This window comes from Mesoplodon bidens (genome assembly GCF_964165515.1).
Source record: "Mesoplodon bidens genome assembly, chromosome: 3".
Taxonomy (NCBI): Eukaryota; Metazoa; Chordata; class Mammalia; order Artiodactyla; family Ziphiidae; genus Mesoplodon; species Mesoplodon bidens.
Genome location: NC_138178.1, coordinates 96773570 through 96795902, shown reverse-complemented (window position 1 = coordinate 96795902; position 22333 = coordinate 96773570). Strand labels below are relative to the sequence as shown.

Here is a 22333-nt window from a genome sequence, read left to right as displayed (position 1 = left end):
TTTTTGGATTGGGTTGTTTGTTTTTTTGGTACTGAACTGCATGAGCTGCTTGTATATTTTGGAGATTAATCCTTTGTCAGTTGCTTCATTTGCAAATATTTTCTCCCATTCTGAGGGTTGTCTTCGTCTTGTTTATGGTTTCCTTTGCTGTGCAAAAGCTTTTAAGTTTCATTAGGTCCCATTTGATCATTTTTGTTTTTATTTCCATTTCTCTAGGAGGTGGGTCAAAAAGGATCTTGCTGTGACTTATGTCATAGAGTGTTCTGCCTATGTTTCCCTCTAAGAGTTTTATAGTGTCTGGCCTTACATTTAGGTCTTTAATCCATTTTGAGTTTATTTTTGTGTATGGTGTTAGGGAGTATACTAATTTCATTCTTTTACATGTAGCTGTCCAGTTTTCCCAGCACCACTTATTGAAGAGGCTGTCTTTTCTCCAATGTATATCCTTGCCTCCTTTCTCAAAGATAAGGTAACCATGTGTGCATGGGTTTCTCTGGGCTTTCTGTCCTGTTCCATTGATCTATATTTCTGTTTTTGAGCCAGTACCAACCATACTGTCTTTATTACTGTACCTTTGTAGTATAGTGTGAAGTCAGGGAGCCTGATTCCTCCAGCTCCATTTTTCTTTCTCAGGATTGCTTTGACTATTCGGGGTCTTTTGTGTTTCCATACATACTGTAAAATTTTTTGTTCTAGTTCTGTGAAAAATGCCATTGGTAGCTTGCTAGGGATTACATTGAATCTGTAGATTGCTTTGGGTAGTAGTATAGTCATTTTTACAATATTGATTCTTCCAATCCAAGAACATGGTATATCTCTCCATCTGTTTGTATCATCTTTAATTTCTTTCATCAGTGTCTTACAGTTTTCTGCATACAGGTCTTTTGTCTCCTTAGGTAGGTTTATTCCTAGGTATTTTACTCTCTTTGTTGCAATGGTAAATGGGAGTGTTTCCTTAATTTCTTTTTCAGATTTTTCATCATTAGTGTATGGGAATGCAAGAGATTTCTGTGCATTAATTTTGTATCCTGCTACTTTACCAAATTCATTGATTATCTCTGGTAGTTTTCTCGTAGCATCTTTAGGATTCTGTATGTATAGTATCATGTCATCTGCAAACAGTGACAGTTTTACTTCTTCTTTTCCAATTTTTATTCCTTTTATTTCTTTTTCTTCTCTGGTTGCTGTGGCTAAAACTTCCAAAACCATGTTGAATAATAGTGGTGAGAGTAGGCAACCTTGTCTTCTTCCTGATCTTAGAGGAAATGGGTTCAGTTTTTCACCATTGAGAATGATGTTGGCTGTGGGTTTGTCATATATGGCCTTTATTATGTTGAGGTAGGTTCCCTCTGTGCCCACTTTCTGGAGAGTTTTTATCATAAATGGGTGTTAAATTTTGTCAAAAGCTTTTTCTGCATCTATTGAGATGATCATACGGTTTTTATCCTTCAGTTTGTTAATATGGTGTATCACATTGATTGATTTGCGTATATTGAAGAACCCTTGCATTCCTGTGATAAACCCCACTTGATCATGGTGTATGGTCCTTTTAACATGCTGTTGGATTCTGTTTGCTAGTATTTTGTTGAGGATTTTTGCATCTATGTTCATCAGTGATACTGGTCTGTAGTTTTCTTTCTTTGTGACATCTTTGTCTGGTTTTGGTATCAGGGTGATGGTGGCCTTGTAGGATGAATTTGGGAGTGTTCCCCCCTCTGCTATATCTTGGAAGAGTGTCAGAAGGGTGGGTGTTTGCTCTTCTCTAAATGTTTAATAGAATTCACCTGTGAAGCCGTCTGGTCCTTGGCTTTTGTTTGTTGGAAGATTCTTAATCACAGTTTCAGTTTCAGTACTTGTGATTGGTCTCTTCATATTTTCTGTTTCTTCCTGGTTCAGTTTCAGAAGGTTATGCTTTTCTAAGAATTTGTCCATTTCTTCCAGGTTGTCCATTTTATTGGCATATAGTTGCTTGTAGTAGTCTCTCATGATCCTTTGTATTTCTGCAGTTTCAGTTGTTACTTCTCCTTTTGCATTTCTAATTTTGTTGATGTGAGTTTTCTCCCTTTTTTTCTTGATGAGTCTGGCTAATGGTTTATCAGTTTTGTTTATCTTCTCAAAGAACCAGCTTTTTTAGTTTTATTGATCTTTGCTATTGTTTCCTTCATTTCTTTTTCATTTATTTCTGATCTGATCTTTATGATTTCTTTCCTTCTGCTAACTTTGAGGGTGTTTTTTGTTCTTCTTTCTCTAATTGCTTTAGGTGTAAGTTTAGGTTGTTTATTTGAGATTTTTATTGTTTCTTGAGGTAGGATTGTATTATAAACTTCTGTCTTAGAACTGCTTTTGCTGCATCCCATAGGTTTTGGGCCATCTTGTTTTCATTGTCATTTGTTTCTAGGTATTTTTTGATTTCCTCTTTGATTTCTTCAGTGATCTCTTGGTTATTTAGTAGAATATTGTTTAGCCTCCATGTGTTTATATTTTTTACAGTTTTTTTCCTGTAATTGATATCTCGTCTCATAACATTGTGGTCGGAAAAGATACTTGTTACTATTTCAGTTTTCTTAAATTTACCGAGGCTTGATTTGTGACCCAAGATATGATCTATCCTGGAGAATGTTCCATGAGCACTTAAGTAGAAAGTGTATTCTGTTGTTTTTGGATGGAATGTCCTATAAATATCAATTAAGTCTATCTAGTCTAATGTGTCTTTTAAAGCTTGTGTTTCCTTTTTTATTTTCATTTTGGATCTGTCCTTTGGTGAAAGTGGGGTGGGTGTTAAAGTCCCCTACTATTATTGTTACTGTTGATTCCCCCTTTTATGGCTGTTAGCGTTTGCCTTATGTATTGAGGTGCTCCTATGTTGGGTGCATAAATATTCACAATTGTTATATCTTCTTCTTCGATTGATCCCTTGATCATTATGTAGTGTCCTTCTTTGTCTCTTGTAATAGTCTTTATTTTAAAGTCTGTTTTGTCTGATATGAGTATTGCTACTTCAGCTTTCTTTTGATATGTATTTGCATGGAATACCTTTTTCCACCCCCTCACTTTCAGTCTGTATGTGTCCCTAGGTCTGAAGTGGTCTCTTGTAGACAGCATGCATGCGGGTCTTATTTTTGTATGCATTCAGCCAGTCTGTGTCTTTTGGTGGGAACATTTAATCCATATACATTGAAGTTAATTATTGATATGTATGTTCCTATTACCATTTTCTTAATTGTTTTGGGTTTGTTTTTGTAGGTCTTTTCCTTCTCTTGTGTTTCCTGCCTAGAGAAGTTCCTTTAGCATTTGTTTTAAAGCTGGTTTAGTGGTGCTGAATTCTCTTAACTTTTGCTTGTCTGTAAAGGTTTTAATTTCTTTGTTGAATCTGAATGAGATCCTTGCCGTGTAGAGTAATCTTGGTTGTAGGTTCTTCCCTTTCATCACTTTAATATGTCCTACCACTCCCTTCTGGCTTGGAGAGTTTCTGCTGAAAGATCAGCTGTTAATCTTATGGGGATTCCCTTGTATGTTATTTGTTGCTTTTCCCTTGCTGCTTTTAATATTTTATCTTTGAATTTATTTTTTGATAGTTTGATTAATATGTGTCTTGTCATGTTTCTCCTTGGCTTTGTGCTGTATGGGACTCTCTGCACTTCCTGTACTTGATTGACTATTTCCTTTCCCATGTTGGGGAAGTTTTCAACTATAATCTTTTCAAATATTTTCTCAGGCCCTTTCTTTTTCTCTTCTTCTTCTGAGATCCCTATAATCAAATGTTGGTTCATTTACTGTTGTCCCAGAGGTCTCTGAGACTGTCCTCAATTCTTTTCATTCTTTTTTCTTTATTCTGCTCTGTGGTAGTTATTTCCACTATTTTATCTTCCAGGTCACTTATCCGTTCTTCTCCCTCAGTTATTCTGGTATTGATTCCTTCTAGAGAATTTTAAATTTTACTTATTGTGTTGTTCATCATTCTTTGTTTGCTTTTTAGTTCTTCTGGGTCCTTGTTAAACATTTCTTGTATTTTCTCTATTCTATTTCCAAGATTTTGGATCATCTTTACTATCATTACTTTGAATTCTTTTTCAGGTAGACTGCCTATTTCCTCTTCAGTTGTTTGGTCTGGTGGGTTTTTACCTTGCTCCTTCATCTGCTGCTTATTTCTCTGTTTACTCATTTTGTTTAACTTATTGTGTTTGGGGTCTCCTTTTCGCAGGCTGCAGGTTCATATTTCCTGTTATTTTTGGTGTCTGCCCCCAGTGGGTGAGTTTGGTTCAGTGGCTTGTGTAGGCTTCCTGATGGAGGGGAGTGGTGCCTGTGTTCTGGTGGGTGGAGCTGTTTCTTATCCTTCTGGTGGGCAGGGCTTCAGCTGGTGGTGTGTTTTGGAGTGTCCATGAACTTAGTATGACTTTAGGCAACCTCTCTGCTCATGGGTGGATTTGTGTTCCTGTCTTGCTAGTTGTTTGTCATGGGGCATCCAGCACTGAAGCTTGCTGGGCATTGGGTGGAGCTGGGTCTTAGTATTGAGATGAAGATCTCTGAGAGAGCTCTTGCTGATTGATATTATGTGGGGCTGGGAGGTTTCTGGTGGTCCAGTGTCCTGGACTCAGTAATCCCACCATGTTGGCTCAGGCCCGACACCCAGCCGGAGTACCAAGACCCTCCCAACCACATAACTCAGAAAAAAAAAGAAGAAAGAAAAACAACAACCACCAAAAAAATGAACAGAGAGAACCCTAGGACACATGGTTAAAAGCAAACCCCTGGTGAAATTTTAGACCCACAGAAAATTGGGTCTGCTTCATTCGGAAGATCCAGTAGTGAGCCAAAAGAAGCCAAGAAGGATGGATTCCAGGTATGCAGAGATTGTAAAGTTACTTTTGGTTCTCAAGACATCAGTCTGTTCATTTCTGATAGAGAGGGATGTTGAAGTCTCCAGCTATGATAATGGGTGTATCCGTTTCCTTCAGGTTCTATCAGTTTTTTCCTCACGTAATTTGATGCTGTGTTGTTAAACACATACACAATGAGGATTGTTATGTCTTCTTGGGGAATTAACCCCTTTATCATTATATAATGCCTTCTTTATCACTGATAACTTTCCTTGTTTTGAAGTCTGCTCTGTCTGAAATTAATATAGGAACTCCTGCTTTCTTTTGGTTAGTATTAGCGTGGTGTATTATTCTCCAGCCATTTACTTTTACTCTAACAACACTAAACCACTTTACAGTGAGTGGGAGTACTTTACAATAACCATAATCCTAATTCCTCCTTCCACCCCTTTCATCATTGCTGTCAGTCATCTTATTTTATATACATATGTATGCATATGTATGTAAATATGTGCATAATCATACATGATCAAATACACTGTTGCTGTTTGTTTTTGGTTTTGGCCACACTGCTTGGCATGCAGGACCTTAGTTCCCTGACCAGGGATTGAATCCATGCCCCTTGGGGTGGAAGCATGGATTCTTAACCACTGCACCACCAGGGAGGTCCCCTACTGTTGCTTTTTTTTTTTTTTTTTTTTTTTTTTTTGCTGTACGCGGGCCTCTCACTGTTGTGGCCTCTCCCGTTGCAGAGCACAGGCTCCAGGCACGAAGGCTCAGCAGCCATGGCTCATGGGCCCAGTCGCTCCGCGGCATGTGGGATATTCCCAGATCAGGGCACGAACCCATGTCCCCTGCATCGACAGGCGGACTCTCAACCACTGCGCCACCAGGAAAGCACTGTTGCTATTTTTTGAACAAACTTCTGTTAGCTCAGTTAAGAATGAGAAAATTAAAAGTTTTATTTTATTTTCACTTATTTCTTCTTAAATGCTCTTCCATTCTCATGTAGATCCAAGTTTCTGACCTATATTATTTTCCTTCTCTCTAAAGAACCTCTGTTAACATTTCTTATAAGGCAGGTCTAACAGCAGCAAATTTCCTCCATTTTTTTTTTTTTTTTTTGCTTAAGGAAGTCTTTATGTCTCTTTCACATTTTTTAATGTTTATTTTTAAATTTAATTTTTCTTTTACATGATAGCTTGTCTCTCTTAATCCCCTACCCCCATGTTGCCCCTCCCCTCTTCCCTCTACCCACTGATAACCACTAATTTGTTCTCTGTATCTGAGAGTCTGTTTCCTTTTTGTTATATTCAACAGTTTGTTGTATTTTCTAGATTTCACATGCAAGTGGTATCATAGAGTATTTTTCTTTCTCTGTCTGACTTACTTCACTTAGTGAAATACCCTCCAGGTCCATCTGTATTGTTGGAAATGTCAAGATTTCATTCTTTTTTTATGGATGAGTAATATTCCGTTGTGTGTGTGTGTGTGTGTATACACACCACGTCTTATCCATTCATCTGTTGATGGACACTTAAGTTGCTTCCATATCTTGGCAATTGTAAATAATGCTGCTATAAACATTGGGGTGCATGTATCTTTTCAAATTAGTGTTCATGTTTCTTTCAGATATATACCCAGAAGTGGAATTGCTGGGTCATATGGTAGTTCTGTTTTTAGTTTTTTGAGAAACCTCCATACTCTTTTCCACAGTGGTTGCACCAATACATTCCCACCAGTCTCCTTCACTTCTGAAGGATAATTTTGCAGGGTACATAATTCTAGGTTGGCGGACTTTTTCTCTTACCACTTTAACTATTACACCTCACTCTTCTTGCTTGCATGGTTTCTGCAAAGAAGTCAGATGTAATTACTCTTTATAAGTAAAATATTTTTTCCTCTGGCATCTTTCAGGATTTTTTTTCTTTATCTTTGATTTTTTATAGTTTGAAAATGATATGCTTAGGTGCTTTTTTTTTTTTTTCCTTTTTCCTTCCCTCCATTTTCCTGCTTGCTGTTCTCTGAGCTTCTTGGATATGTGATTGGACATCTGACATTAATTTGGGTAAATTCTCAGTCATTATTATTTCATATATTTCTTTTGTTCCTTTTGCTCTTTCTTCATCTGTTCTGTTTGTGTATGTTACACCTTTTGTAGTTGTCCCACAGTTCTTGAATAGTCTTTTTTTTTTTTTCAGTCTTTTTTATCTTTCCTTTCAATTTTGGAGATTTCTGTTGCTTAATCCTCAAGCTCAGAGATTTTTTTCCTCAGCTGTGTCCAGTCTACTAAGCTCATCACAGGTATTCTTAGCACTTTTGATCTCTGGATTTTGGGGGGGGGCCAGTATTTATTAGGATTTCTATTTCTCTGCTTGTATTGCTCTTTTGTTCTTGTATGCTATCTACTTTAAACATTGGAGTCTTAGCATATTAATCATAGTTGTTTTAAATTCCTAGTCTGCTGATTCCAATATCCCTGCCATATCTGGTTCTGATGCTTGTTCTGTCATTTCAAAATGTATTTTTGTCCTTTGGTATGTTTTTTCTCATTTTTCTTGATTGCTAGACATGATGTGCTGGGTAAGAGGAACTGCTGTAAATAAGCCTTTAGTGATGTAGTGGTAAAGTGTATAGGAAGAGGAAGTATTCTATGGTTGTGATTAGGTCTCAGTCTTTTAGTCTGAGCCTTTCCCTCAGGATTGTGAATATCACAATTATTTATCAGTTTTTTTCTCCCTTTAGGTACGTCAGATGGTTAGAGTTGACTAGTGTTGGGCATATCCCCTCCTCCAGATCAAATAGACTCTGATAATACCACAGTAGGTCAGACCCTCCTTAACTGGTTTCTCCTGAGGACAGGCCTTGTTAAGAACAGAGTGTTCTGGCACATTTCATAATGGTTCCTTCTCCACTCCCCTGCTGGAAGCATGTACGGACTTTTCTGATACTTATTGTGGGAACCTGGTTGATCTCCTAGAGGTAAACTCACAAGAGTTTGGGGGCTTCACAATGACTGTCCCCACCCCTAACCAGGAGTTTTTTTTTTTTAACTCTCAGAGTTGTCCATCCTGAGCCTCCAGCAATTTGTCAATTACAGTTGAAATTTTTTTTTCCCCCTACCCTGGCACTGGTTTCCATGGTGATTTTCACTCATGAGTCTCTGCTCTGGTAAGCAGTGACTCCCTTTTTTTTGCTCTCTCTCTGCAGTCTTAGGGGTGGGGTTTGCCCTGTGTCCTCCTCTCTCATGGATCTAAGAGGAGTTGTCGATATTTTTTGTTGTTGTTCCACTTTTTTACCTGTTGTTACAACAGAATGGCAGCTTCCAAGCTCCTTATATGCCAAAACAGAAACCAGAAGTCTGTATTACTTTTTAAATTAAACTTTAAATGTATAAGGAAAGACCTAAGTTTAAATAATAAATAGGATGACTCAAGTAATGCTTTTTGTTAGAACCATTTTGAAAACCCTTACTGCTAATAGATTATGAAGTTTTGGAATATACATTATATATAGTTTTATTAAAAATAAGGAATGCATTCTTTTGTCACTTAAGTAGAAATTGTTTGTATTTTAGATAATGTTCAGTCATCCAGGCCTAGACATTCAGGGCAGAAGTATAGAATATGTACAGCGGCAAATACCCAAGGAATGTGGAAGCCTAAAGTCCCAAAATAAGGTAAGTAATCTTAGTTTTATCTTCTGATTTGGAATGTAACTAATTAACATACAAGTGAAAATTTCCAGTCTTTCTAATTCTCCATATAGTTGAGTTGCACTAGAATTGTTTTTTAGTGTATAAATTTTCTCTTTGTTTATATATGCTTCTAAACCCCATTACTTAAATTCCCTCCAAATTTCTGGTTTGAGTCTGGGGGATTGTCAGTATACTTATCACCAATAAATAGGAATCGTATGTTGTAATTTAATGGTCTGCATCCATCACTCCACCTTTAGTCCAGACGTGGAATTTTTTTAGCCACAATTCCAAGTACATGGGGAATAGAAGTCTGCCCCAACGTGGATCCATGTGCTTACTTATAGAGTAGTCACTGTGTCCAGGGACTGGCACTAGAGGATATAAATGTGACTACTAGAAGCCCACTTATATGGGTGAAGGGAAGTGTCATTTTGATTTATGCCTGAAAGATTTACTTTTCTCCCTGGCCTTAAGGAAACAGCCTACCCAGAAGGATGAGAGAGTGTGATGTGTTTTAAGTCATTTTCAGAGACTGGTATAGCCAACCTGTGAACACGTATGTCTTTGTATTAGTTTGCCAGGGCTGTCATAATAAAATACCACAGACAGAGTGGCTTGAACAACAAAAATTTATTTGCTCACAGTTCTGGAAACTGGAAGTCCCAGTTCAAGGTGTTGATGCATTTGGTTTCTTCTGTGGCCTTTCTCCTTGGCTTGCCAATGGTCACCTTCTGGCTGTGTTTTTTTTTCCTCTGTGCACCCACATCTCTGGTCTCTCTCTCTCTCTTTCTGTCCAAATTTCTTCTTCTTATAAGGATACCAATCAAATTGGATTAAGGCCTACCCTAAGGGCCTTATGTTTTAATCACCTTTTTAAAAGCCCCTATTTCCAAATGTAGTCACATTCCGACATACTGGGGATTGGGACATCAACATATGGATTTGGGGGGACACAATTCAGCCCATAACGTTCCACCCTCTGGTCCCTCTTCTAACATGCAAAATACATTCACCCCCATCACAACACCCCAAAAACTTAACCCATTCTAGCATCACCTCTAGGTCCCAAATCTCATCTAAGTCAAGTGTAAGTGAACTCAAAGTTTGGTTCATCCTGAGGCAGAATTCCTCTGGGCTCATGAGGGAGGTGGCCCCACCCCCTTGGCCATCAGTGATAGCATCTTCCTGAGAATTTTCTTGCTCTTCAAATTCTGGTTCATTTTTGTTTTAAAAATTACTATTTCAATTAATCACTTTCTTCTCACATTGTAGTATAAGCAGCAAGGAGGAACTAGGCTGCACCCTCAGCACTTTGCTTGTAAATTTCTGCTAAATATCCAAGTCCATCACTCACAAATTCTACCTTCCACAAGAGACTAGAATACAATTCACCCGCATTCTTTGCCACTTTATAACAAGGATGTCAACAGTATGTTCCTCATTTCCATCCAAGCCTCACCAGAACACCTTTAATGTTCTTATTTCTACCAAGTCTCTTCAAAGCTACCTAGCCTTTTTATAACATGCACCTCAAAACTCTTTCAGCCCCTACCCATTACCCAGTTCCAAAGGCACTGCCACATTTTTAGATGTTTGTTAGCACAACATCCTACACCTTGGTACTAAAATCTGTATGAGTCAGGGTTCTCCAGAGAAACAGAACGAACAAGAGAGATATATATATAAAGAGAAAGAGACTTATTTTAAGGAATTGGCTCATGTGATGGTAGAGGTACATATTCAAAATCTGCAGGGTAGGCTGTCAGGCTTGAGACCCAGGGAAGAGCTGTAGTCTGTATCCAAAGGCAGACTGCTGGTAGAGAATTCCTTCTTGCTCCAGCAAGGTCAGTCTTTGTACTATTAAAGCCTTCAACTGATTGGATGAAAGCCACCTACGTCATGGAGGATAATCTGCTACACTTATGGTCTACCCATTGAAATGTTTATCTCGTCCAAGAAACATCTTCACTTAAACATGTAAAATAATTGCCAAATATCTGGGCACTGTGGCCCAGCCAAGTTGGTACATAAAATTAACCTTCACAGTCATTATTGCAATTTTCATCTCTTTCCTTTTTAGGTCCCTTTGAAATCAATCCGACATGTCAGCTTTCAAGATGAGGATGAGATTGTCAGAATAAACCCTCGCGATATCTTAATACGTCGCTATGCAGACTACAGACATCCTGACATGTGGAAAAGTGACTTGGAGAGAGATGATATTGACTCCAGTATTCAGTTTTCTAAATCAGACAGTAAAAAATCAGACTATCTGTACTCTTGCGGGGATGAGACTAAGTTAAGTTCACTCAAAGACTCTGTGGTATTTAAGACACAGCCTTCCTCATTAAAATTTAAGAAGTCAAAACGAAGAAAAGAAGATGGTGAACGTTCTCGCTGCGTATACTGCCAAGAAAGGTTTAATCATGAAGAAAATGGCAGGGGAAAATGTCAGGATGCTCCAGACCCTATTAAAAGATGCATATATCAAGTTAGTTGCATGCTCTGTGCAGAGAGCATGTTGTATCATTGTATGTCAGACTCAGAGGGAGATTTTTCTGATCCCTGTTCATGTGACACTAGCGATGACAAGTTCTGCTTACGATGGTTAGCCCTAGTAGCTTTGTCTTTCATTGTACCATGTATGTGCTGCTACGTCCCTTTGAGAATGTGCCATCGTTGTGGTGAGGCGTGTGGGTGCTGTGGTGGGAAACATAAAGCTGCTGGATGAAAGCATCCAGTGCCAAAATGAGCTTAAAATCTTTGTGTCCAGGAATTAGCTAACTTGGATTTGTGGAAGCTTTTGGCAAGCATTATGAAGTCTTGCCTGGTATCATTGGGGCCACACGTGGAGGAAGCAGAACTCATCAGTTCTTGGCATTTCACAAATGCTAGCCATGCCTAACTTTTTCCCTGGAGTGCATGGCATGTTTTGTTGCAGGTTCTAAAGAATATTTGCAAAAGGAAACCATTTCTGGTTATTGGCTATATAAAGTGAGCATAAATATGATCCAACTAAAAGGGGTTAATTTTTTGGCATTTTTGTATATTTATGCATTAGGTGATGGGACTTTTAAAGGTTTGAATTCATTAAGATATAAACTTAAAGTGCACTAGGGGACAGTTGATTTCAATCTAAAAAAAGTTAACACTTGGGAACTGTAAGAAGTAAAACAAGTGCAACTAAATCATTTATTAGTTGTTTTTTGAAAGCAGTTTTATGTATAAATAACAAATGTTTATATTTAACTAAATATAAGGTACGAATTATTACATATTAAACTTTTCCTCCCCTTCCTAGTTCTGAAGTAGATATACATATATCTACTGTCACATTCCATTATACTTTGAATATTTTACTTATCTAGTTAATAACATTTTTGTTCCATGTGAATGATTTGATATTTTCATTGTCATTTCCCTTTGGCTACAGTTTATATTGAGTTATATCTGTACATTCTGGTAATCTAAAATCCTTAAAAAATATTCTAATAGCCTTGAGTGACCAACTTTTTTTTAAAGCACAGATGTAATTGTCTAATGTTATGATGGGAACATAACACTTATTTTTATATAAAAAGAGACTGAGTAAACATTATAGAAAAAAGTAAGGTTTTGGGTTGTTGTTTTGTTTTTTGTGGTATTCAACCAGCAAGTTGTTTTCTTTCAGAGTTTCCTCCTTCAAAAAATTATATTGCATTTACAAATGTTTTACAAGGTGAAAAGTGTAACTGGATAGTTAGAGTAAGTAAAACAGTTTCCTTCTGAGATTTCCACTTAATCATTCTGCTAAACCAGAATATGTTCAGCTGTGTTACTAACTTTTTAGCTTAATTCTTAGTGCTTATTATCACATAACAATGATAACTTTTCTCAGTTGCATTTTATTTTATTTAAACTGGCCAAAAGCAAAATTATTTTATGTAAAGGATGTGCTAAATTCTCCCAAGAAAGTATTTAATCCAGTATTGTGAATGAAATATCTTGTACGTTTAAATTTATTTCTTTTGCAGAGCATTGTCTTACTGGATGTTTTATTTACAAAGTAGTTGGATAAATGTTCTAGCAAATTGTTTGAAGTACTTTGGGGTCAAATTGTCTTTTTTTTTTTTAAGTGTTACATTAAAACTCTAACCAAGTAAGGGGTTCCTTAAGAACATTCCCTTAAAGGGAAAAGTTGAGAAGTGTGCCTTTCTTTAATGGCTTGAAGTTTCAGAAGTGATAAAAATTAAAATCACACTACTGTTAGAAGCTCATTTTCTATGCAGGTTTTTAAATGTCATTTATGTAATCATTCTTTTTACATATCACACTTAAGCTTGTGTTAGCTTTCTTCTTTTGCCCCAGATCAAACTGAACAATGTATATAACACTATCTGTCTGTAAAATACTTTTTTTAAGAAAGCATTTATATTTATATGACAGCTTGAACTGACAACATTGTGTATATAGATCATCTTAAAGTATTATTTCACATTGAAAAGAAGAAAAATATATTGATAACTATAGATGTTATGAAGAAGAGGTTATTTCTAGTTTTGTACTAAAAATTAATTGGATGAACTAAGTCCAAAACATGATACCGTAGCAGCAGTTTTAAGTCTTATTTTTACTGTTTATATATTTGGAAGCTGCTACACCAGATGATCTTCATCCCTGAAGTTTTCAGCTAAACTTGGTTTCCTAGAATAGACTGTTAACTTTCAAAATTACTTTTTATTGGTAAAATGGAAATACTGGTTTTCCTTGTGAATGAATTTTCATATTTGTAAGTGCTGAGTTTATAATTCAGGTTTGATCAGGTGTGAACAACTGAAGAAAATAACTTGCTGGCTATATAGGAAAATGCTGTGGAAATGAACTGTGTATATACTTCTGGGAAGAACAAATTTAATCATTTCTTCTGTTGAGCACTAATCAGTATAGTGCAACTCCTGGTCCTGTACTGTATTTTATATACAACATATATGCTTTAATATTTTAATGTTTGTGCATTAATATTTTCAATTTGTTTAACCACTTTGCTGCTAAGATTTTTCCGTCGCATCCCCATTTTTTCCTTTACAGTTTTAAACAAGTTTCTTCATTAAAAACTATGGTCATGAAATGGTTTTTATTTTACCTTGGATCTTTATGGTTTAACACACCCAGGTTCCAAATCAGTCTAGAAGACTAACTGATAATATAATGTTACCTGAATCCCTATGTGGAAATTTTCTCTTGAGTAAATTAGAATTCTTATGTGAATTCTTAGGTTAAATTTCTTAAACATGTATAGGTATATTCAGGAACATTTTCTCGTTCTGCATACAGATTTGGCACTGCCAATTGGCTTGTCCTCTAAAACCTTTCTCTTTGGTTTTAATCTGGTAGTAGAAGCAAATGGCTAAACAAAGCTGCTTAAGTAATAGTAAATATTGAAAATGAAATCATCTAGATGGCATGACAAGAAAGACTTTTCGTCTGATGGCTTGTTCAGAATTGATAATCCTTAAATGATTTGTCTCCTGACTTGACAGGGGAATCATTTGATTTCGGAAGAAATATGAGGTATGTAACTTCAGCACCACCTACTGGATGATTTATAGACGATACGTGAGGTGGCATTTGGGATCTGACAGGGTTCATCATTACTACCAGTAAAGGGCTATTTAAGTGGTGGCCACCTCCAAATGGAGAAAGCAGGAATAAGAAATATCTCAAAGAAACTGTAAAACCAATCTTTTCCCTAATGTGTCTTGTTGAAAGATTTTAAGCACTTTTTTCTTACATATCCTGTTTTAAAATATTTATCAATATTTGGAACTGGCAATCAAACTTAATGTGCCGAAGCATTTATAGAACCAATTCTTTCAACTTGCAAAAGCCATTACCAAAATGGTATTCTTACTTGTCCTCCCATTGCCAGTCAGGGAGAATTTTTTAGAAAAAATAAACATCACTGTATTTCATCATGACAACTTCAGAGAGTGTGTGTGTCTCTGGGATGATGTTGGGCAGGGGTTAAAATTTAAAGGGGGAAACTTAAAACTACCTTTTTTCATTGGTTATTCAGCAGTGCCTAAAATGAACTTTTGAAGTAATACAAATGCACTTTGAATTCATGTGTATAGTGCCATCTGATATCTTGGGTAAGTCTTGTCTTTTCTTTTTCTCTCCCCAGCCCCCCCTTAAATGAACACTACAGAGATGTTTCTTAATACCTATATGTCTCCGAAATACAGGAAATATGTACTTTTCTCCAGATTTAAAGAATCTTAAGGATGTTTGTTTTGTTGAAATTTACTTGAGGTTTTGTGATACACTTTGGAATCTGTGTTTAAGATTGGGTTTTTTATTTTAGCCTAAAGATATATTAAACAAGTGTAACATTTTTCTACATGAAACTTTGAAAACTTTAGTTACCTGGAAAACATAGATTCTTAACTAAATATTCTTAATTTGATTTCCAAGATCACATTTCTAAGTATAAGGGGAAGCACTAGAAAACTGCATCGTTGTTACACTAAAAAAAAAAAAAAAAAAATTGGTCTATACTTCACAATAATAGCACCATAAGGTGTTTTGCAGTAAGTCAAAACAAATCACAACCTGAGATAATTTATATAAACCAAAAAATAAGGGGGGGGGGGGGCTTTAAGTTATTAAGGTACTGTTTGCCTAGCAGCCAGGTGGTTATAAAACTTTGATATGCTTTGAAACACTGATGTTAGCCATTGTTCCTGAAAGCTCCTTAAATTGCATAAGTTGCTAGTTTTGAAATTTTTCAAGAATAATCTAGTTGAAAAGCCTTTGTATTAAAGATACACATAGAGATTTTTGTGAACATTGCCAGTATGTAGTATCATTTGCTTTCTATTTTTGACCTCAAAAGTGCCTCACTTGTATATTATTTCCATTAAAAGCTTGACTGCATTCTTTCCAATAAGCAATGAAAAATTGTTTAACTCATGTCATAATGTATCTCCTTAGATATAGTTGACTAGCTTGATAGTTTTGGATATATAATGTAAATACGCATATATAAGTTTGTAACTGTTTTTGTTACATCATACCCATGTAATTGGACATATCAGATGATATCATAAGAATTTGTTTTAATTACTGATTAAACCTATCATGAAATATAAAAGGACTTTTTCTTACTCTTCTAGAGATAACAAACTATCACATAAGAGATAATAATTACTAAAGGAGAAAGCAGTAGTAGAAATGGAAGCTTTTGATCATAATTTTTAAGGTGTATTTTTAACCAAAAGGTCATGTATAGTTCATTTTAATGACTTATTTATTCACCCTTGATTGTATCCAGATTTTTTTTTATAGTTTGTTACCTGATACATTATTTGGTTTGGGAACATGTTACAACTAAGTCTGGATTAACCGCCTTAAATGATGTGTGGGAAATTTTTAACCCACTACTCTTACTCTTTTTTTTTTTTTTTTGTATCATAGTTTCAGAGTTTCACTTAACTTGTAATATAAGCAAAATTAATCTAAATGAAAAATTATTAGGACAGTACTCAAAAATCATAATGTATTTCAACACCAGAATAACTTTTGAATTACTTATATTACAGTTGTATTTATTTGAAAAATCAAGAATTAACTGTTTATACCTTTACCATGAATTATGAAATGTTAGTCTTATGTGTTTATTTACAGGTTTTCAGAAATTTACTTTATGTTCTTCACATCAAGTTAATACCCACAAGTAAGTAGAATAGTTTTTACACGAGAGAAATTGAAACTAGAGTTTCTGCTTGGCTGTCAGTATAGTGTCATGCACACAGTAGTCCTTAAAAAACATCAGCATTAATAATATGGAAATTGGAGTCAACTTTAAAATCAACTACTCTAAGATTTGCAGTTTTAGAGGGATCCTTAAAATAATGCCTAAAAAAATGTATAATAAAAGTCTAACAAAATCATAGTTGAAGTGGTGTTTTCTTTTGTCTAGCAGTCTTTATGTTTTTAAATGATCACTTATAGTCCTCAAATAACCATATGATGTAAGTATTATCCTCATTTTACTAAAGAAGAGGTTTAGGTTTCAAGAGGTTAAAAAATATCCCCAAGATCACATTAGAGGTACCGGGATTGAACCAAATTGTCTTACTCCAAAGCCCATGCTTTTAGTCACAATGCAGTTTTGTGTTTCGTTGTTAAGAGTCACAGATGTGGGCTTCCCTGGTGGTGCAGTGGTTGAGAGTCCGCCTGCCGATGCAGGGGACATGGGTTCGTGCCCCGGTCCAGGAAGATCCCACATGCCGCGGAGCGGCTGGGCCCGTGAGCCATGGCCGCTGGGCCTGCACGTCTGGAGCCTGTGCTCCACAACGGGAGGGGCCACAACACTGAGAGGCCCGCGTACCGCAAAAAAAAAAAAAAAAAAAAAAAAAAAGAGTCACAGATGTACTTCATAGAATAATCATATTGTTCTGTTAAAATGAAATTTAAGTTGAACAATATGATTATTCTGTGAAGTACAGAGCCTTTAAAGACAAAGCTTGTCTTTAAACCAGAGTTGCATTTAGTATCAGGGCTACTACTTACACACGTGTCAGAATGATGAGTTTACTGTCCCCTCTTCCCTCAATTTTAACTTAGAAATAATACAATAACCAAGAGTCTGTGTACAATTTGGAAAGAAGTAGGACAGGAAGAATTCCAGAATTTCTAATACTGAAATAAGATTCTTTCTGGATGATAAAACTGAGACCTGTTTAGCTTTCATTTCCATTACTTATTAATTTTGCATTGTCAAATTGCAAGATTCTTTCTTTTTAAAATGTGATACAGGAGATCTTATGGATATTACTTGTCAAACATAAACCCCTTTTGTGCTCTCAATATTTTTTTCTCCCCTGCTATAGGAATAATGTCTCCAACTTCTCCAAATCTATGAAGGGAAGAATTCATGGAGAAGAAATTTCAATAGTGTATTATAATTCATTTTTAAATTCTTGTATTCTTACCAAGAATGACCAGCAAGCTTAAATGTGTGTCTTTCCCAGTAGAGGAATCCACAGCATTTCACTCTCTTAAAATTTAAGAGAAAACAAGGTTGTATGAATGTATAAGCTCCCAGCTAGTTAATAGTTCTTGTTAAATTATCAAAGTAAAATATACAGATAGTATGAAACCCCAAAGTTCTAAGAAAGAAATAGGGATCCAAACCAAATTATTTAAGATTACTGAAAAAATTGAGTTCACTGACATTTTAGGACTGGAAGGCTCCTTAGAGATCAGTATAACACCCTTATTTTCCAAATGTAGAAACAGGTCCAAAGAGGTTAAGGTATTAGTGTACGGTCATTAACTTATACAGAAACACAGCCTGTACTTTAAACCCATACGTCCAACTTCCTACAGTGCACCTCTTGCATGCATCTCAAATTCAATAAGTCCAAAACTTATTTCCCCCATTCCTTAAACCTTTTTTCTCTTCTCTGCCTTGTGAGATGGTGATACCACTGTACATCCAGTAGTCTAAGCCAGCAACCTGGTAGTTTCTCATTTTCCCTTAAGTCATCTCACACTACTGATGTTGAGGCTTAGTCATTGAATCACTGGAACATCTTTATTTTTAACAAAAGATGGTAAATATGACTGGAAGGTGAAAGTAGACTGCAACAAAATGGTGATAAATTGAGATCTTCAGGTTGAGATAGCCCCAGATTTAGACAAAAGAAGTGGTTTGTGTGGGATTGAGGAATCGAATGATGGTGACTTGAAAGAATACTTCAGCACCTAGAACCAACTAAGGAGTTAAGAGCAACTTGAACTATCGAGTGCAAACAGAGAGAAATGATAAATTTTAAACTATATTCCCCTTTCCTTACACCCATTCCCTTTTTTTTCAGTAACATAAGATTGTTGTCTATTGTTTCTTGTGATGGTTGTTTTCTGAGAGTTTGGGCAAAAGAAAAGTCTGTTACTGGAAACCTTTGGAATCTTATTGCTGATAATATAAGTAAAAGCTCCATAATCAGGTGAGCCCATAGTCAAAAGGTTTTCTTTTTACAACTCATTTTTCCCTAAAGCAATGTCAGAAATAGCCATCGTGGTACAGATTTCTTCCTCTTTTGAATGTTACATCTCCAGGCAATGCCAACTATTTAAAGGATGTTTGGGAGGTGCCATTTCATGTGGAGTAGTAAGGGGAGGCCATGTAAATTTTAAGTAGGAAAAGAACTATCCAGGTTGAAGGAAGAGCAAATGCAAAGGGTCTGAAGAGGAAGGAGTTTGGCTTGTTGAACAGCAAGGAGGCTAGTTTGACTAGAGGTGGCAGAGTGAGGAAGCTCATGAAAGGAGGGAAAGTCACAGAGTACCAGGCACCAGATCTCAGGGCCTTGTAAGGCAGGGGGAGGAGATCAGATTTTATTCTGAGGGTGATAAAAATCCACTGGAAGGTTTTGAACAGAGACATTTCATGATCTGGCTGCTATGTGGCCTATTTTTTAAATGATTAGTAGATTTATTTATTGCTTTATATCTACGATTCCTCTCTCTTTTCAAATGAGAATTTTTATTGTAATTAGCCCATTCTTGCTTCAGCATTGTATATTGGATGTGTTGGAGGGAGGGGCAGATCAACTGACTATTAGATATATGAAGAAGAAACATGTCTCAAAGAAGAGAAATATATAGGTCATTTGGAGATCCAGGACATTAAGCTGGATACAACACTAAGAAGGTACTTTATGTTGTCTCACTTGGGAATGGATTGATTGTGTTCTTAGTGTGGACAGAAAGGATCAAAGGAATAACTGATGACCTGATTAAAGCAGAGATTGTTAGCGCTGATCCAATATCCATGTGCTTCTCTACATCTCCAAGCTTCCCCTGGGGATAGGTTGAGGCCATAAGACTAATTCTAGCCAGATGATTTGAGGGATAGTGAAGTGTTGGGGCAAGGCAATTAAGAACCAGTGTGCCTCCTTTGTCTCTTGCCCTGCTAAGGATTTCTTGGAAGTCATGTGTAGCTAGTGTAACATGATGGAGGAGGACCACCTGAACTTCTCTGGACTTTACCCAAGTAAGGAATAAACCTTTAAGTCCATGGTGCTTTGGGATTTTTTGTTTTGTTTTATTTTGTTTCAGCAACATAATTTAGTATTTAACTAAATGATAAGCATAATTTAGCTAAGTGATAAGCATTTTCCTGAATCATTTTAGAGTGTTGATTCAACTTTAGCCAGTGAAAGCAATTACAAAGTGAATCACTTTCTATGTACAGTTTGTATCAGTAGACCATTAATCTGTCCCCATCCATACTAGATAAATCCTAAACTTTAAAAGAGTGTCTATCTGAAGAAGCAGAACTTTGTTAGCTGTCTTAGGTTGTTTATGTGACTTTGTCTAACACTGAGTACAGGAAAGAGTCACGTCAAGATATGAAGCTGAAGTTCTAAGTTTACTGCCATATCCCCAGTGGCAGTCCCTGACATTATATTATGAAGACTCATATCTCTTACCAGAAAGTTTAAACTTTATCCTGATGATTATAAAAGTCCATTAACGGGAAGAGGATGCCATGATCAGATTTACATTTTTGAGTAATTATTAAATTACTCAACAAATATTTATAAAGGCAATTCCAGGATGAGCAAGGCAGACAAGTTACCAGCTTTCATGGAGGCTATATTCTAGGTCAGAGAGAGTGTATTCAATGAACAAACAACTAAATCAGAGAGTTGAAAGTTATATACCTGGGCGGCCAATGACAGCCTAAGAAAGGCTTTTGAGATGAAATCCAAGTGTCAATAGGGAGCCAGCCATGTGAAAATTAGAGGAAAGTGCATCCCAGGAAGAGGGAACAGTCCTGTGGCAGAGACTTTGGTATTCATATCTGACTTGTTTCTTCTTGGCACACAGGAGTACACACTTCCCCACTTTCTTGCAGATGGGTGGGATTATGGACAAGTTCTGGAAAGCAGACTGTGAGATGAAGTGATATAAATAATTTCCAGGCTGATAGAAGACCCTCTAGTACCCTCTTCTTCTACCATAACAATCATGGGTAAGGCCACATATTGAGATGGTAGAACCTCAAGGCTGAGGCAGCCTGAATTACTGAGTCTTCTCATGGACAACAGTTGTCTTAGAGAATGACCTAGCCCCTCGGGTTACTTTGTGTGATTTGGGGATTGTGTCTTACAGTAGCATAACCTATCCCCATCCTGTCTAATGCAGGCCCTGAGCTGGGAACAAGCTTTATGGGTTACAGGATGAGCTAGAAGAGCAGAACAGGAACAGAGTGAGCATGGGGAGAATGTCAGAAGCCAGATCACATAGGCTTTTTAAACCAAGGTAAGGAGTTTTTATTTTATTTTAAGTATGAGAGGAAATAATTGAAGGGTTTTAAGTGGGGGATGACATTTTATAATTTACGATTCTAAAAGATTACTCTGAGAACTGTACGGAGAACTGATTGGGGAGAAGGGAGGCAAAACAGAAAGGAGAAAGGCCAACTGGGAGACTGTTACTCTTTGTGAGTTACTTTTGTTTGAATCAGGGTGGAGGTAGCAAGGATGAAAAGAAGTGGACAAAATTTACATATGTTTTGGAGGAGACATCAAAAGGATTTCCTAATAGATTAAATGGGGTGGGTGGGAGAAGGGAATCAGTAGAAGAGAATAATTTGGGGGCTTAAATCTGGAGAAATGTTGATATAGACAAGCCTGGGAAAGGAACAAGTCTTGGGGGTGGGGAGGCTGTATCACATTTGCAGTGGAGAAGTTGACTAGGGACTTAAATATATGAATATAGTTTTGAGGAGCAATTAGGTTTAGAGACGTAAAATTGGTATCTAAATTATTTTGCCCTGACCTTTTATGGGGCTCATAGGATTAATTATATAATAAATAAGCTTCATCTAATGAATACATATTGTACCCCCAAATTGCAGAACATACTTTGTTTTCAAACACATTTAGAAAATTTATAAAAATTGACTATATATTGGGCCAGAAAACAAATTTGGTCAAAAACAGATCTCTGATGTCAATGAAGTTAGGAAACAGAAAGATTAATATATATAAATATATATAAAATAAAATATATATAAAATATATATAAGGAACATTAGAATCACACTTCTAAATAGCTTGTGGTTACTTAAAATAAAAATTTAAGATTCTTTAGACCAGAACAAAAATAAAAATAACATATCAAAGCATGAAAGATGCAGCTAAAGCAATAGAGAGAAATTTATAGCTTTAATTCTAATATTAGAAAAGAAGAAAGTTTTAAAACTAATGAGCTACTAAAAAGCCAATATGAAAGGTTAGAAAAATAGTATAATAAAGATGAAAAAGTTTATAAAGGAAGAAAATAAGAAGAGTTGACCTGAGAAAAATAGACTACCAGATATTTCTCCAGCAAAAATGAGTTTATTTGGGATCGGCCGAGAATTGTAATTCAGGGTCTGGAAACATGGTTGGCCACATGCATGTCCTGCATGGCAAGGGAAGGAGAACAATGTTACAGAGAGGAAAAGGAAGTTGAGAGAGGTAGAGTCCATGCCTTTTCATTGGCTGAGTCCTTGCTCGGAAAGAAGAGGGTTCATTCTTCTTGTTGGGCTCTTCTCTCACCACAGGACATGAGAGTGCCCCCTTCTGGTCTCCTGACTCTCTTTAAGTGAGGTTTCTGTTTATTAAAATTTTTACAGAAGATAAGGTTGGAATTTAATAAACTAGAAAACATGCAATATAGAAGATCAATAGAGCCAAAAGTTAAGTTTTGAAAAAGCTAATAAAGTCGATAAACTTTTGGCAAAATTGGATCAAATAAACAAAGGACAAATAAACAAGAT

The 22333-nt window shown here is 36.2% G+C and overlaps 1 protein-coding gene across 2 annotated transcripts in view; it reads left to right on the top strand.

Annotated features, from left to right (window-relative positions):
- SPRED1 (sprouty related EVH1 domain containing 1) overlaps nucleotides 1-16448 on the top strand; it is a gene marked incomplete at its 5' end in the record, with an annotated part of 122679 nt that extends 106231 nt beyond the window's left edge. For both annotated transcript variants that reach the window (XM_081229625.1, XM_081229624.1), the window contains 2 exons: nucleotides 8395-8496; nucleotides 10598-16448. In XM_081229625.1, coding sequence (XP_081085751.1) covers nucleotides 8395-8496; nucleotides 10598-11248 — 753 coding nt within the window. In that variant the 3' untranslated portion in view covers nucleotides 11249-16448. The remainder of the gene's footprint in view (nucleotides 1-8394; nucleotides 8497-10597) is intronic.
- Nucleotides 16449-22333: the final 5885 nt, after the last annotated feature.